Below are 18,534 nucleotides of genomic sequence, written 5' to 3'. Positions count from 1 at the left end.
TTTTCCCCTTCAAGCCCAGATGTTAAAAAAAAATAACGTTTACTCACTTAGACAACACTTATCTGATGATTAGAATGAACTCTTCCAGCAGCATATAAAGACATAACTAGGGTGTGACGGATGAGGACAGGAAACAACATGAAGGCAACACATGAACACGAAGGACACTGAAGATGACACAGAACAGGATGATGATGACAACTTTGTTTTTTTTCCCGAGATACAAGCAAATCAAAAGTATTATTTCATAAACAGCACAAGGTCAAAACCTAGTATAGGATTGGACCATGTATGGTCAATGTGCGAGATTGAGGCCATAGTAGCTATAGCTCAGAAACCTGCAAAATGTCACAAGAATATGATATGATCATTATATTCATAACATTGCATTGCTTTTTTCATTCTGCGTAGTTTCAACAGTTGTGCTGTTTATTGTAATATTCACATGCAAAACGATAAATCTGAGAAAAACTTAAAAACGTACTCACCTCTATATCTAGAGTTTTTTTTAAATGTAGCGACAAAAGTGCTAAGTTGACAACACTGCCTTTACACACCAGCCTGATGACAACTTATGAAGCTATTCTCGCCAATTCATTTCTATAGAGCAATCGCCAATGGGTAAACTCTCAGCCTGCAGACCAATGCTGTATCTTCATCACTCACAGTCATGGACAGTTTTGGTCCAGCCAAAAATTGGAGAGTAATACTAATAATCAAGATTTAGATTTTCTTATTTGTGCACTATTGGTACTAAACAACAACAAGCGTGATCCAAGATACATTTGTCCTGTGATGTTTGAAAAAAAGCCCACTTCAGCTTCCCTGTGTCACAGTGTCAGTTTGTCAGCCTCACTGCCACAGCAGATCACCCAATGATGTGGTTCATGCTTTGTGAATACTGCCAAGACCTTATACTCTGCTCATTCATTGTGTATTGTACTGTATTCATGTATAAGTTCAAAGCTGTGGAGTCATTTCATCAGTGTGACTGAGGGAAGCTAATCTTGGAAGAGGATGTATCGTGATGTAGATTGTAAAAAGGTGAGGAAAGACTGAAACAGTGGGAGAGAGGGAGAGAGACAAAAGGGCAGACAGGGATTAAATGGATGAGAGCGCACGTTATGCCAGGCTGCTGTAGTGCAGGCATCCGGTTCCATGCTTTTCCCACAGGGTCAGAACGCTTCACTAATGGACACTGAGACAATTGATCTCTACTGTATTACTGGAACACATGGCATTAGGCTAAATAATACACACATACACACACACACACACACACACACACACACTTACAGATATTTACATACTGTACATAAAGAGTACTCTTAAATCAACTTCCTCTCCATCACTATTTATTCACGCATCCAGCCTCACACGTCTGCCCAGAGACAGAACGTGCGGGGAGAACCCCGAACACACATGCAAGGGATCAGTCAAGCAACCAAACACGGTCGCTCGACAGGCTCGTTTAGAAACTGTATGTACGTAATTCAGGGTGCCTGAAAATAGCCCCGTGATGTTAATAATGCAGCGAGGCCATTGGAAGGCTAAAACAAAAAGGAGGGAGGGAGGAGAAGGAGATCGACAGGATGGATGGTGACAGGTGTGAATGAATGAAAGAAAAATTGGGAGTCAATGTTCGTGTGATTAGATTAGCATTTGTCGCTGTTTAAAATGATGACTCGCTGTATAAAAAGATTACACGGAATAAATGAATAAAAGCTGCTTCTAATGATCTTAAAGATTTTGTTCGTTGAAAGAGCGATCAAATCAAATGTTTTATATCGCAATACAAGATAATAATATGATCATTAACTTTTATTTCTAAAGCACCTTTCATACAAGAAATGCAGCTTAAGATAAGAACATTTAAAAAAAATAACATTTAAAAGAAAAGGAAAGAAAAAATTTAAATAAATTAAATTAAAAAAAATTGCATAGAAACAGAAAAGAAAGAAAGTGAGTGCGAGCAAGTGAAAGATCTAGTTAAAGGCTCAAATAAAGAGAAATGTTTTAAAACGTTCACTGAACAATTACTAAAAGATAAGACAAAAGGTTATAGACTCAGTTCCCTGACTCATTATTCAGATCATTGCTGTCATGGATGAAACACTGATGACTCGTGGCAGGTTTGGAGGCTCAGACCTGCTGGGGCTCTTCTAAACAGCTGCTGTACACTGAGAACAAGACAGGCTGGAAAAGGGCAAACCATTGGTGTCCTTCCTTCAGGGAACAGTGGTTATATCCCCAAAATACATTTTTTTATCTGTTTGCTATCTGTCCAAATTCGATATGCATATACGATTTGTGCTCATTATCCAGTTTCAACAAGGCAGCATTTGATCACTCTGTGACTTCAGGTCGATCATTTTGCGGTGAGTTTCAAAAATCAAAAATACAGATTCTCCAGTTCATGGTTCTGCCGATCGATTCAAGATTCATCAAACATTGAATCAACAGGTAAATGGCTCTGGGTCCAAGCAACTGGCCCATTCCAAACAGTCATGTTTAGAATGGACACTCAATTACCTTAATGTAGTGTAGTGTCACAGAAATGTATTGTTTTTTTTGACTTTTTTTTTTGGCACTTGTGTAATTCCTCTCTTAATGCACTCGCAGACCAAACCCTGTCAGGAGGTTTGTATCTCCTGTAACCAGAAGGGATCCTCAGACCTAGTATTTACGTTCATATGTGCACAGTAATTAGAAGGGTAAATGTCTGTCTTAAGATTTTGAAGAAAACACTTTTATTGAAGTACATGTATTGACATTTAATGAACAAAAGTATAAATTACAGCCAGCAGCTTTCACGCATTTCTTTCAACTCTTCATTCTGAACCTCACATTTTGACAGAATGAACTTGCATCACCACGGTTATTAAATATTGTTGTCAATCGTGTTCATTTCCATAAATGTTATGACATTTTTTCACAATGACAAATTGCTATTATTACACATTTCTGACCTGGTTTTTCAATCCTGTTGACTAAAAATAATTATATGTAAAAATCTTTATGTTGGAATGTACCAGTTATTAGCTTTCATGTGGAACAGGGGCCCTAGCTCATTGTAGGGCTCGCCTCCAGGAGGTGGAACGCTAAGTGCATGTGGATTACTGAGTGTCTCGGTATCAAGATGGACCTTGAAATTATAGTTGAATTAATAGATGTGTTTCCTTTCACATTCCTATCAAATGAGAGTTTTTGCTGGAAAGATACTGAACGATATTGAAGTTTCAGAACTGTTCTTGTTAATATACTTTACTGATAGTTTTGTGAGTTGATCTGGATATGAGGCATCCATAACAAAAATAATCAAATATAACGTTCATTTTTGTAAAAAGATAAGAGAGCTCTCCTCTCCTCTCCTCTCCTCTCCTCTCCTCTCTGTCATATAGCTGGTATAGACAGATGCATTTGTTAGATCTATCTATTGTGTCTGGTCACACTGATTAAAGTAAGAATGTGTGTGTTCTGTCAGATGGACACGGAAAAGCTGAAAAACACCCATTAAACTCATGACGCATCGACGTAGAGAAATGCCCCTCAATCGTTTTGTTTTGTTGATTCCTCCCCTGATTGGAACATTGTGCTGAGGCTTTGTTCATCACTAAGTGCCTGACAAACCTGTACGGCTCCAGCCCCATGACAGGCACATAAATACATCATCAGGTTGGGCTAAAAATAGACCCACTGCTGCACACAGAAACACACACGCGTACAGTTTCACACAACTACAAAGCATCTTGATAGCTGCTGCCAAACACATTCACACATTACAGTTTAACCATTCAGAGGCTGAAACACAGAGGGTCAAACGGTACCTGTACTTCTGTCAGTAGATTCAAACAGTGTCAGTTACTTTGTATTAGTGTGGATGCAGCAGCTCAATGACTAGAGGAACTCTTTGAGTGTGGGGGTGGCGGCCCTCCGGTTCTACATAAACACACACACACACACACACACACACACACACACACACACACACACACACACACACACACACACACACACACACACACACACACACACGTACCATTTCAATCATTTGTCTCTCAAGCTCTCCCTCATCCACACCCTTCCATTTTCCAGAGGTAGAAACAAGTCTACAGTGTCCTTCTGAGTCACCTCAATCGTCTCCCACTGGGCACTGCATGGTCGCACCTGACAGCCCACATCAGACAGAGGGACACTCACACACACACAAACACACACAAAACCATAAAACCATTAGACCATATCTTCTAAAACAAGAAAACGTGTGTGTGTGACGTAGCAAACGCACGTGTGCTTGCATACAAGTGTCTTGTCAAATGAGGTGACTCAGAAAGATTGACACAGACGTAAATGCTCTCTGACAGGGTCAACTGAGTTTCCAGAGTTATGGTGGATTTAGAATATTTAAGATATATGAAACACAGCATTAAGTCCAAATGTCAGTGTGATGTCAATGTGGTGGGTCGTAATCTTTCCATTTGAATGGAGACAATTAAAGTACAGGTTCATTTCGTCAATTTGGTTGCCACTGGAAGCGGATCAAGGCCACCACATCTTGTCGGAGTAAATTTGGGTCTGTTGGTGCAGACAGAGGCATCTCTCACACCTGCTACTTTGGTTAAGACTCTATAAAAAATGTCCAAAGGTCTAGAACAAACAAGATAGAAGGGAAAGGGCCCTAGGTGTAAGATTTAATCTTTTCAAACGTAAGAAATGGAAGCCCCCCCCCTGCACTCCCCCCTCGATCATCAGATTGGTGTCCACACATCTCACCCTTCAAGTGAGAAAAACAGATCAGTTTTTGTTTCAGTGATGAGCCGTTCACATCTCTGTCAGCGGCATCATCCCAGTCAAACTGTGGCTCAATGAACAGATGTGCCATCATTCACTTAGCCAACGTGAAGTGTTCAGTGTAAAGTGTCATTTCTACTCTGCTTTGCACAGATCAGTAACAGCCATGTATAATTACATCTGCCCAGGTGGTTATGTTTACATCTGCATAGTTTGTTTGTTATGTAGAAATATTACGCAAAACTACTGGATGAATTCCCATGAAACTAGGAGGCAGGATGTGGTGTGGGTCAGGGAAGAACTCATGATGTAAACTCATATGGCTTTGGATCAGAGGGTGGATTTCTGTTTGCTTTCTTTCAAAATTGTGAGACTGGGCATTTTTTCTAAAATTTCCCAGATTTCCCAGAGAATAATTCATGGTTCTTGATGAAATCGGGCATATTTAAAGGACTGAAAAACTATGAGTGTGCAGCTTGATTGAATGTTGGGCCTTGGTGGAGATACAGTATGTGCTTGACTGATTCTAGTTGAGACATTAGGTTGTTTTTTGTGAAAAATAGGGTTAAAAAAAACAACTTAATATGTTGTACACCACAAATCACCATGATGTGGAATCATCAGGCAACGGCTGTACTGTCTCGTTTCAAGTGTATTGTGAATGATGTAAGTGACTATGAGGGGCTGTGCTGGTCCTGATATTTTATTCCACTTTCACATATGAGCATTCTAACTTTCACATATATGTATTATGTACCTCATTAAGTTTACACTCATAAACAAAAGAAAAACAGAATTTTAGAAAAATGTTAAGTAAAAAAAAAAAGAAAATCTTAGAAAATAAAGCCTATGAAAGAAAAAGTTGATGTTTTTCTGTCATCTGTGTATATTTCACCACATCACACAGCCCTAACTTGGCCGTCAGTATTGTAATACTTTAACAGTATATTTATCAGTCAAAAATATTCACATTGCAGGTTCTGTGTGTGATTAGTTTCTTTATTTCAACTTTAAACATTTCCCTTTACACCGTGTATCCACTGTATGTCTCTATGTCTGTACAAATGCTTTATCTGAGTCACTTCTACTGCTCAAAGGTGACTGTCAATCACCTTCCCTCTCCCCTCTGAGACTGGCACCCTTCACACCAGTGTGTCCTTTAATGACACACATGTGCATTTACCTACTCAGTAGGGCTCTGACCTTTAGAATAATATTTAGACCTCCCGGCACATTAGGCTACTAGCATTAAAAAAGGAAGTGGGATTTTTGCACAATGTGCAGCCATTTATGAGCTCTACAGGGCATACTCTATTCTGGGTCTCTCACATATTCCTATTTTACGTGTGGGTAATTTCCCTTTCATACACTTCTATTGTCACTGTAACATTTGTACACTCACTTTTTTCTCAAAGAGCACATTTAATGATAATAATAATGAAATAAAAAAAACTAGAAGTTCATTTAGACTTTTGGGGGAACAATGACCATTTTCACATCTATTATTCCTTCACAAAGAGATACAAGAAAATTGTATGGGTAAAATGTTTTTTTGATTATTTCTGTTATTTAAAGGAGACATTTATGCTTTTTCAGTTATTCCCTTTCCTCTCGTGTGTTTTTTGTACACATAAACCCGTGATAGAAGGAGCTCCTCTCACCCACAGAAAACACTGCTCCTGAAATCTCTCGTCAGAAATCCAGCCGATATTTCTGCATCAGTGTGATGACATGTGACGATGCCCGACATTTGCATAATGCATGACTAGTGGCTAGTCTTGCATAGCCCCCTGACAAAGCCAGGTAAAGTGAGAGCATTTCCTACACGCGCTGGAAGCGGTTGAAAATAAGGAATAAAGCACCCCAAGGCAAACAAGTATAAGCAAATGTTTCATGAGATAGGAAAATGTTTTCCTTTGCTAAATCCTAAATATATGCACAAGCAAGTGTGTTAATGTGGTATGTAAACAAAACTGTTTTTGTTAACTGTTCCTCTTCTTCACTGACAAGACAAAGTTATTATGAGGTGATGGTTTTCTTAAGCTTGTGTCAGACACATTTGACTTGTGTCAAGCTGCAGAAACTGGGGCGAGGGCACTTAACAAAGAGGAAAGCCATCTCTCCTACCTGATTTATACACATCATCTCCAAAGAAACTTACTGGTCACAAGTGGCTCTGTGCACAAGAGTAAAGTAGTTATTATAAATCCTGAAGCATCGGCGTCTTTTCCAGACCAACTGTTGAGTTACGCTGTGTCAAATCCTCCAGCCATCCCACTGCGAGCCGGCGATGTGCTGAGATCTGCTTGCCTCTTTCATAACAACTGTTTGTTAGTTGACTTGCAGTCACAAGTAAGAATTGACACTAACGCTAACGCCGAGCCAGCAGGAGCGTTAGCTAAGCAGCGTTTTTCCCTCCTCCCCACTGAGAGAGTGGGCCGGGAGTGAAACACGAGTGGGAGAGGAGATACAGAAGAAGCAGAGCAACACAGAAAAAAACTGACTCACACAAACCCTGTGTTTGGTCCTTTGTCTGAGGGCTGAAGGCATCATTTGTCATTCAGTTAGCATTTGCCCCCGATACAGAGGACGACATAACTGTGTCAGACACAAGGTAGAACCAGCAGTCTGAATAGATGATGCAGCAGTTCGGTGGCTGCTTTTGGTCGTTCTTTAAAACAGTGGGTCTCAGTCTTTTGTGGAGGAGTGGACCCTGGGTGATAATGTGCCAGAGGGATCCACAATCTGGAATCTGGAAAATGTAAGGGACATGCAGTGGTGATATAATAGAAAAGAAGCAGAGGAATAAAAGTCACTTTTCCCTACAAACTTGGCTTAGAGGAGGCTCACACTTATGTAATATAAAGGCGAAAGAGAGAGTAATATATTTGATCTCTCAGTGCAAATATAAATATGTCTGTGCTATTCAGTGGTATCAGAGGATCATATACTGCAAAAATTGGACCATAACTGAGAATGAGATGAGGCCTGAGTTAATTCAGTTGTCACAGAGACAATTAATTTGTCCTCAGTGTCAAATTACAGCATTTACGTTGTTTGGTAATCAAAAACAAATGTGCACTTGCATTGCCCTCCAACAAGCATTCAGCCATTTAACTGCTTTTGCCCTTGCAAGAAATGAAACCTGCACTTGTTTATTGATCTATTTGTTACGCAACTGACAAACTGATTGATGATTAAAATTAATTGCAGTTATAATTAACTAGTCTACATTGTGTCTAATATATATTCTCTATTTTCATTCTCTCAAATTTTCTCTTCAACACTGACATGATCCACATTCAAACAAGCTGCTATTGGAAGTGAAAAGAGCACGCAGCATTGTTACTATGTAAAACAAAAAGGCAAAAGAAACAAAAACATTCTAGGAGTATTTTTTACTCATTAAAGCTGAAACTAAACAGATAAATCCTTCAAGGCAGACACAATATCAGTGGCCGTTTAAGAAATCTCTCTATTCAATTAAGTACCAGACAGGCGGGCTGGGCATGTGAAATCAAACACACCACGGTTATCAAATATGCAGTATATATACAGCAGGGGGGGAGGAAAGAAGAGGGATTGGATGAAGAAGGAAAGAGAGAGGGGGGGGGGTAATGAAATGATAAGCAGCGGTAAGGAGCAACCTCGGTTTGAGAGAAAATTCAACAAAGAAAGCGACTATCAAAGCAAGAACCAGTTCTGTGATTCTAACTATGTTTCACTTATATTATCCTCCAAACGCTAACTATATATTGGTGCTATAAGAACCTGTATTGAACCTGTGTTGTATTGACTGTATAAAGCGGATGACTCCCTAAGCCCTGCCTCCTCCTTGTTAGTGGATGGGATAAGGACCCAATTTAAAAGTATGCGTCAAATACAATTTTCTCAAAGATGATCATTTAAGGTAGTTATTATCACACTGATGTTTGGCAATGACTGATCGGCTCAATTCCTGGAGACGTGTCATCCATCTTTATTTACAGTCTATGATTATTTCTGGCCTAATGCAGTTTTAATTTTGCCATTCAGCGCCCACATTGTTCAAATAGCAAATACACTTGAGCCCATCTGGGCTTGTTTGTCTTTAAATGAGGTGTGGTCATGCAAAGTGTTGACACATTGCTATATTAATGCAGAACAAAGTGATCATGCAATTTGGTGCATCCATTTCTTCAAAACTTGGTCTAGGTCTTGTTGCCTTAAGTTTTTCTGGAAACATGTGCCCATTTGCAGCCTGTCCATATTCCACATCGATGCACACGCCAGCTAGGAGCAGCAGCGTCTGTGGGCAGAGCAAGCATGCACTCTGTGGACCATGGTAATTGGTGGGAAATGTCAGTGCATCTGTCCCTGCCCTCTACCTTTCCATCCCTCCAGTATAATTTTTCGTCCTCCTCTTCTTCTAGCTTTTGGAGGCTTACTGTAGCTGTTCGCTAACACCAAAGATGGATTCACAGACCAGAGCTGACTTTTCATGTTCGATTTTTGCCTTATTTTGTTTTTTCCACCGCATAATCAGATTTTTACTCATGTTTATGTTATTGTACATATTTTTGCACACGCCTGCGAGCTAGTTCAGGCAGCTAACTCGAGCTGCGCTGCTCCAATCATGTGACATACATCATGTGACATACCTCACTCTCCACAACAATCTGTAATACACACCCACCTTATCAGTTGGTCTATTTAAGCAGAGAGACATTTCCCATCATCCCCTTTGCTCGCACTGCTGCTGCAGTATTGCTACCAGTTGCTTCAGCCCCTCCACCACCCCAGCATCCACCTGTAGGCTCCAATGGGGGGTTACAAGTATTTCCTCATCACTCCCATCATTCCTGTGTAATCAGTGATTAAGTTGGAGCCTAGACGCCAAACACTAAACATGTTCTACTGCTGCAATAAACGTTGGAACGTGAGTTGTCTGACTGAACTATAGCTATAAAAGCAATTTGTGAGGCTGAAGAATACTTTCTGTTTGTTGTCTACTGGTGGGAAGCCGGTGCTCTCTCTCTTAGTTTGCATTCTGTATTTGAGTTCAGCAGCAGCAACGTGGATCCAGTCTGTCAGCAGGCAGTGACTCTCACCGATGAGACTCCAACAGTAGCTCTGCACCTTCGAGCAAATAATGAGCCATTATCTAAACATAAGGGCGAAACAGTGCTCAGTACTCCCGGGCAACAACAAGCAGCTTTGTGCAGAACTAACATCTCTCTCTCTGCTGCTCTGTCACTCACACTGATGCACACTGAACTATGACGAGACACACACACTGATATTTTCTTTCAAACCGACAGGCTCCAAGGCTCCCTGTGCAGGTTATTCCTCTTGATGAGTCATTTGCTTGTCACCACCTCACCTCCCCTCCTCGCTCCGTCCCTCCATCCGGGAGCCGCTTTGTCCCTTACTGACAACCTGAGAAAATACAGAGCTGATTTTAGCTTGTGCCCCACAGATAATCCTGCTGAGCAGGTTAGTTGCAGACAGCTTGAAGCATGACCTGACCTGAGCATGAATTATAGATATTTATAATTTATTGTTTATTGTTGGTTTATTCAGAGAAAATGAGCATTAACGCACTGAGATCAAATTCATACAGGCCGTCCGTCCGTCTGTCCATCCATCCATCCATCCATCCATCCATCCATCCATCCATTCATCCATTCTTCCATGAATCTGTTAGCTATGTTGCCTATCCTTTTGAGGGTTAGGGTTAGGGGGGAGCTTGAGGCGATCCCAGCTGACATTGTGCTAGAGACGGGACATGTAGGAAGAATACAGCGATGAAAACAAATAAAAAGAGAAAGAAGTCAAGGAAAAACAACAAAATATCAAGAGACATCATATTCAAAGATCTAAGACATATTTTATAGGATCGATAAGGGTGGTTTCACTGCTTCTGTGCATCTAAAATATAATTTTTTTTGCAGAAGATACATTTTTATGAACCCATAAGGGATCAAAACGAGGGTATTTGTGAGTAAAGGTGAGTATGACCTTTGTACCAAACCTCAATTGTATTTACATTAATTTTTGGTAAAGGTAAAACAATGGGATAAGTTATGCATCACTTTTTAATTTAAGCTTAATTGCTCATGTGAAATTAAAAAGAAAATCAACAGAATTCCAGGTTATTTTCCTTTCTGCGAAAAATGAATACAACTAAGGATCAGTAGTTTATTTGTTGAATAGCAGTTGAGGGCTCAGATGATTAAAGCACAGTAATTAAATATAATAGCACACAGTGGAGCGCATAACTCCGCCACGGCCCAGCAGTCCCCTTAAACTCAGTCTGCCCCTTTATCTAAAACCAGGCCAAAAATGTAATGGGTTCTTTCTTGGCCCATGTCTTGGCCCAATCTGTTCTGTAGTCTTAACATTATCCTGCTGACAAAGGAAACAAATCAACTGATGGACGGACAGAGGTAAAGGGGTTGGGTGTGCAGTGTTAGGTCCAGGGTGTTAGCATCATGGTTAAGGTAAGGATGTTAAGGGTAAGGGTGTTATGGGTTAGGGTAAGGGTGTTGTGGGTTAGGGTAAAAGTTAAGGGGTTAGGGTTAGAGTGCACACATGCTGAGATTAAAGAGGCATCAGTATTAATCAGCCAGAAAAAATAACTGATTAAAACCGTGAACGCTGGTTCAAGTGGTGCTGTGATTTGATTAAAGATATTCAAACAGCGGCTCTGTCTGTGTGTAGAGATGCACAGTTGTGTTCTGAGTACAAACCAGTAAAAGAAAAGCAGCCACACGTGAATGTGAAGTGAAACACGAACAAGTGAGACAGCCCCCAGATGGAGCTGCATATGGATATGTCTGCAAGGAGAAGAAAGGAGGCAGGATGAAGGGTATCAAACCTTAACAAGATGGAGAATTTGATCAACAGAGGTTACACAGAGAGAAGGGGAGCATCATCTTCATACTGTCAGTATCAGGTACTTGAACAAACACATGCCGGAACATTTCCCATTTTCTCCTCTTCCCCTGTCTCTCCTTGTTTCCGTCAGTTAGAGCAGTTTGCTGACAGGTAATGAAGAGAGACCTGGTGCCACACTGAAGTCCAACTAGCACAGACACTGCCAGAAGGGCTGAGTGGCTGATTCAGTAACTCTGAGCTGCCATCCTGATTTTATTGCACTTAATGAAAACCTAAACCCCTGCGCTTCTTACTCTGCAGGCCTGACAGAAGCATCACCTAGTTTTTTAGTACTGCTCTATTCACCTCTTAAATATCAACAGTAATAATAAGTGATCAACAGCAAAACATTAAATAATAATGAACATTTACTATTAACTTTGGATTAACTTGTCCATTTAGTTCTTCAAGCATGTAAAAGCAAATGTTAAGTGTTATTCACATTTTATTTTTTCTCAGTGTGGTGCAGATATCCACTGCAATATAACACCTGCCACACATTGAGCTTGTCACAGCTGTGATGTGTGAAAACCCAACGTGAAAAAGAACATGCATCAATATTGTGGGAGATGGCTTCAGATGAAAGTGATTTGTGGTGGATTAATGTTTTACAAATTCACTTGCAAACACAGCATGGTTTGCAAATAAAAAACACCATTAAAAAACAGTTTTCGTAAGAATCTAGCTCCATAGAAGTGCTGGAAGTTATTCAGAAAACAAAATTATACTGCAGGCCTATTCAGCAAGGAATTTGTCCAACACTCTCGGCTCAATAAGGTACCACTGATTTGTTTCCTTCAGTTAAGAATGTTGTTCCCTAGGCTTTTAACTGCATATTTAAAAAAAAAGACACAAAAAATAACAAAAACATTGTTCACAGATCACATAATGACAGAGCTACTGACCCAATGATGCTAAACTAAAGCTGTCAGTCATATTAAATGGAAGCTGCGAACATTACATCATTTAACCATGTCGGCCTTTCTGCCTCTAACGATGCCTTCAGAGAGACGGACTCACTGTCCCTCACTGTATCTGTTGGGCTGCTTGTTTAATCAGCCTGTCTCAACGCGAAATGACCTTCCAGCGTGGATCTGATATGATGGATCAAATTGATGGGGAGGGAAAGGAAGAGAGAGGGCGAGGGTAATGAGATTATCTTGAAATGTGTTTTTTTCTGTTTTGAACATTTCTCTATCTTCCTCCACAAACCTATTAAGTGCTTGTGGACACTGGTTAAGATCAAAGTGGATCCATCAAAGCGAGTCTACTTTCCCCCCGATGTTTATCTCCACCCTTACAAGAAGCATTACAAATTACCCCAAACCCTGTGCCTTGGGACCTCGTACATCCCTCATAAGAGAGTCCCTCTCTCTCTTGCTTTGTGTATGTGTGTGTGTGCGCGTGTGTCTGCTCTACAGCTTTGAATCTTTTGTAGTTTGTTAGGAGCCTGTCTCTTTCTTTCCATCAATAGAAGAGGAAAGGCTGCAGTCAACCAGGTGATGTCAGGATGAGAGTTGATGAGATTTAATCTTTCAAATCAATAAGACATCAGGATCAAACTGCTTCATATTTCTGTCTGTTTCTTACTCTTTATTTGTTGGTCAAGATGGAGTTCAGAGTAAGTAGATTATAAAGAGGTATCACAATGCTACTGTACCAACATCGGCCTGCGTAACATTTAATAAACATTTTTCACTGCTGTAGGCGACTCAGTGAAAATCACCCTGGGGCCACATTCAGTAGGGGCCTCATCGTTCTGGGTGCAAGACGCTTTAATATGAAAAATGTCCCCCAGCGATCAATAGACTAAACACAGGTACACAATTACTTTCTTTGTTGCTGTGCATGGGAATAGCAATCACTACGTCTGTCTGTCTGCATATGGGCCGATTGTCTTGTCTGTTGACGCTGAGATGTGTGTTGGAGGCTGCTGAGACCATATAGATGAGTTGTCAAGCCATCACCCAGTATTGTCAAGTTGCAAACAATCTTTAAAGAAACAAGAAGAAAGAAAGCAGTGTGTTTTCAATAGTAGACTCTTGTAACATGTATGTTTCTGAATGTTCAAAGCTTTGAAGTGTCTCGTTGAGCTTCTTTTTCGATACATTTTGTATTGTGTTTATGAATTATTGTGTATGTTCATGGAAACTGATTATGTCCCAAATATACAACGTTAAAACTCATCTCTAAGAATGAAAAAGATCTTAAAACTTAGAGCATTCTTTTTCAAAACAGGAATCATCAGTTCATATAGTGCTTTAGTGATGTTTATTTATAACCTACCAAGAAAAATTCAATTAAACTAGCACAGTTCAGTGGACACTGAATAAACCAAGAGCTGTGCCCTTGGAGTGCCCTAGGGATGTGCATGTTTTGCACGGTTTATAATCTGATTTAGACATTTGAGAGGAGTCACAACAAGGTGCTTTTAATCCAAAATAAAACGCATCCTACACTATGCACTTTTCAACTGCTAGGACTGACTTTGTTGTGTTCAGCCTGGTTTCATGTAATGCACATACTGCTCTGTGTATTTCACTTTCTACACCAGTGAGGTGGAAAGATGACGATGAGATTATATAACATAAGATAATAAATTCAACATATACTGTAACCTTTAAATTAAACCACATTATATACTGTCAGATGTAGTCTTTTCTAAAGGCTCCCCAGGACGTTAGACACAGCATGCTGTGTTCTGGTCTATTTCCCCAATTAACAGGACATCATCATTTGTCTGTGCCCTCAACATCATTTCAAATCACTAGTAAACACCAGAGGACTTATATACACAGTTAATGCTAATGATGATGGTTGGAGATAAATAAATAGTTACGCCAGAAAAACATTCTCTTGATTTACATTTGTACTTCTTTAAGGTTAAGGGGGCTCATAGTTGAGGATGTCACACCTTATTAAACCCTATGAGGCACATTGCAATTTGTGAATATGAGCTGTACAAATAACATTTGATTGATTCATCATCAATAATTACCACTTGTTAGAAGATTAGAGAATGATCATGTTGGTAAGAAACAATAAACAAACAATGGTGTCCCCAGGACAGGGAGCCGGTGCTGCGTTGCAGGATTAGCGAGGTAACTTAAGGTTCAACTGTTATCAGTGTTATCAAGAAGTTTCACAGGATCCTAACAGGGGGAAAAAAGTTCACAGTAAGGTGATAAATAAAAATCTGGAGCAGCAAAATTATTCCATTGATTTATAAAAATACTAATTGTTCTTAAAGGTTCAGTGTGTAGACTTTAGTGACGTTGCATGTTACTGCTAAATACCCCTCACCTCACCCTCCCCTTTCAGTTATGAAAGAACCTGTCTACCACAGGTTCTTTCAATTCTAGGGCAAAGAAAACCACCATTTGTACAAATTAGATGAAACACACCAGTCTCAACATCACTAGGATTATTACATTTTCAATTTCTGCCAATAGATCCCTTTTATCTAAATCTTACACACTGAACCTTTAAAAGGGTTTATAAGGAAGTGACAAAGATTGTCCTTGTCGGAATCCTGTTGATCGATGACTCTAGTTTTCCAGTGATCTGATGGGTCAATAGTTGGGCTGTGATCTGTTATCAGTAAATTAACTTTCTCCAGAGCAGATTAGGGGTGCAGCGTAGGTTACCATGGGGATTTATCCCGTTAAGAGGGGAACAAGCTTTGATACTCAGAAGATGAACCTGAAGCTACCTCAATAACTGCTAATCCTGCCTCAGCCCCTTGTCTCATAGGTACATAAAAACAGTGGAGCACGAACTAATGACTGTTTGTCTAAACCTCTCCTTCCTCTTCACTCATTGTAATTGACTGAACAGATGTTTTCTGACTCTATTGAAACCCTGACGTGTGTTATATGCTAATACACTTTGCAATTGCATAAGACGCATTAATGAGAATTAATCAAGTTTGCATCCATCTCCAGCAATCATCAAGAGGATGTGTCCTTGTTGTGTTACAGGAAGCAATTAAGGTGCATGTATGAAATTAACTTAAGCATCAACACAAGTGAAATGACTTCATCATTGTGGGCTCTGACCTCATTAAAATGTCCAAATAATGTAATTAGTATGTGCAGCAACCTCATGACCATTCTCCATGACCTCATCATAGCACGGTGACAACCGAGCCGTGCACCTATACCCTCTGCAAACACACTAACAAAGTGTGAGAGAGAAGTTTATCTATTCACCTATAGTTAGGTGTAGTTTTATTTCAACTTAAACTTCAAACTACCCTTATTATCGGAGTTTAAATATGCCACATGTCCACTTGACTGTAAGGTATTATGCTATAGCTTGTATAGGTGTTTTTAATGCATTAGAGGTTTTAGTGGGATTGCTGATATTGAGCAGTTTCTATAATGTCTAAGAGCCTCTTTGCTTTACACTCAGACTTGGCAACATTGCCAAAGGCGTTTACAACATCAACTCCAGGCCAGAATAAATAACACAAGTACGTGCAGTAGTGAATGAAATTGTTAACCATATTCGCTTTTTTATGCACACTGTGACTCTCATATGTTCAAAACCTTTTACTATTCATCTCAATGGCATTAACTTACAGTACAAATAAACCCACTGTGACAGCTCAAGACTAAAACCAGCAGAATCATCACTTTATTTCTCACATTAAAAGTATTTCTGTCACATTTCATGCAGCAAAAACTACAGTAGATATCTGGGCTATGGTTCATGCTGATATATACTGTATAAAAACCATATTCAACAAAATAGATGGTAATATAAAGTATATTCTTTCTACATGTAGTTGTAGGAGAAGTCCTTCCGAGAGATTGGGTGCAGTTTTAAGTTAAATATTGAATGTGCTTAGAACGTCTCTGACTGAATATTTCAGGCAATCAATATAACAATGATATGGAGCATCATTGAGAGTGTCAGGAAACAAAAAAACATATTTTGATTTTCCAGTGTGGTGAGGAGCAACAACTCTACAGGAACTAAAGCACATATTCAAGTTATAGACAGCAGGAACATTATACCTTTTCTACACCTAAATTTACAGTTTTATGCTGATTTTTCTTAAACCTGCTAAAATAAGACCACTGACTCCTTTCCCATTGCCAATAGACGAGCTTACCTTTCTATTTCCCCCCAGTGTGTCATGTTCGACATCACGAATGCATTGGAAACCAAGGCGTCGGAAGCATTTGGGACTACACTAAGAAAAAAAAGTTAACTGTTGCACATTGTTCCCAATAAGCACAGACACATTCTTGGCTATTTATGCAACAACGGCCAGATGTTCAATGCATCGTCATATCGCTGTAAAAGATGCAGCAACAATGCTGGAGCATTGTTCAGAGCTGGAGCTGATAAAAACCTGTGTATACTGCAGAGTCATTTGACCCTGGGAGTTGATGCCAATTGTATCCATTCCCATTGCAGACAAAACCCAGATGTTTGCAGGAGTTAGAGGGTTTACATGACCAGTGGGAAAGAAGCTTTAGGGTTCTCGTCAACCACAGGATTTCTGTCATGTGCCTTCTAAATCTTTAGCTGCACCTGAAGGCTAATTGCATCTTATAGTGTAAATAGCTTCTGTTTATACAGGATGTCACTCTAATTCAGTTCTGTTCAGTTGTACTTGTCTATGGAAAATATTCAGTATTCATAATAAACAGTCAAATAAAATAAAATAAAGTTCTATTCTACTATCCGCATCAGCAACACTTAGCAGGATCCTATTATGTCATTATCACTCTATATGCTGCATGTGTGAACTACTTTGTGTGTAGGCGGGTGTGTGTGTGTGTTTATGTGTTTTTGTGTGTTTGTGTGTGTGTGTGTGATTTAACCACTCACCTGTCTTTATGTGTTTCAGGTAGAAAAACCTGGGCAGATAAATTAGGACGGAGAATCAGACTGAAGATGCTGCCGTCGCTGTTCACTGCGCTGCAGACCTTCACTGAGCTGTAAGACCAATGATTTTTTTCTGTTGTCTGTATATTGACCAAGTTTCCTCATGGAGCTTCCGCAAAAGATTGTGTTATCATTCCAGATTAGGAAAGAGCTACAAAATGTGTCACTCATATCATCTCACCTTTTGCGAGTCCAGCTCTAACTGGCACTCAGCAGAACACATAGTACCTCTGCCAAATCCACTCTGTACTTTCTGTGTAATGCTGCTGAAATCAAACCCACCAACCAACAACCCAACTAATAAACCAACAAATAGACAGGGTTAATACTAATAAATAATGACCTCTCGTTGTTATTAAAACTTGAGTGGACATCTCTTCATGCTTCCATGTTTGTATTGCTGCGATGGCATATGGATGCACTCCTTCTTTGGAGTTATGTAAACTACAGGTCAGAAAATTAGTGGAAAACTTCGATCTTTTAGTGGTTTATGCCTTTGAAAATGATAACAATGGATTGGACAATTTCCAAAAGTTGCTCCCTAAAAAGTCAAGTCTAACTGCTTTTGAAATAAAAAGCAGTAACTTGAAGGTGTAGATTCACAACGTGAAAGTGAGCATTGCCTAGAATGGTTAACCTGCGAATGGTATAACATTGAGTTAACACTTTTTCCAATAGATGATGCTCCCCTGTTTATACCAGTCATACGCTGGACTTTGACTAAAATGTTTCCTATTCGATCTCCACACTGCTGCTCTGAGAAGATGTTCTGCATCACAATTTATCACTGTCATCACTTGCTGTCACTGCTTTCTGCCCCTGCCTCCAACTCACTCTGTGCCCTGTTGTCAAGAGAGGTGGTGGAGTGATAATGATTTATTTAGCACTTTGTACGCTTTATATTCATTACATGTCACACTGAAT

General features: G+C 39.8%; 1 protein-coding gene across 4 annotated transcripts in view; it reads left to right on the top strand.

Moving 5' to 3' along the window:
- sphkap (SPHK1 interactor, AKAP domain containing) overlaps window positions 1-18,534 on the top strand; it is a 107,995-nt gene that overhangs the window by 38,001 nt on the left and 51,460 nt on the right. For 3 of the 4 annotated variants that reach the window (XM_034604408.1, XM_034604412.1, XM_034604411.1), the window contains exon 2: window positions 17,573-17,663. The exons of the other annotated variant lie outside the window; for it this stretch is intronic. In XM_034604408.1, the coding sequence (XP_034460299.1) occupies window positions 17,620-17,663 (44 nt within the window). In that variant the 5' untranslated portion in view covers window positions 17,573-17,619. The remainder of the gene's footprint in view (window positions 1-17,572; window positions 17,664-18,534) is intronic. 4 annotated transcript variants of the gene reach the window in all.

Source organism: Hippoglossus hippoglossus, chromosome 13 (assembly GCF_009819705.1).
Source record: "Hippoglossus hippoglossus isolate fHipHip1 chromosome 13, fHipHip1.pri, whole genome shotgun sequence".
Taxonomy (NCBI): Eukaryota; Metazoa; Chordata; class Actinopteri; order Pleuronectiformes; family Pleuronectidae; genus Hippoglossus; species Hippoglossus hippoglossus.
Note: the sequence above shows the minus strand (reverse complement) of the source record. Positions and strands in the feature narration are given on the sequence as shown.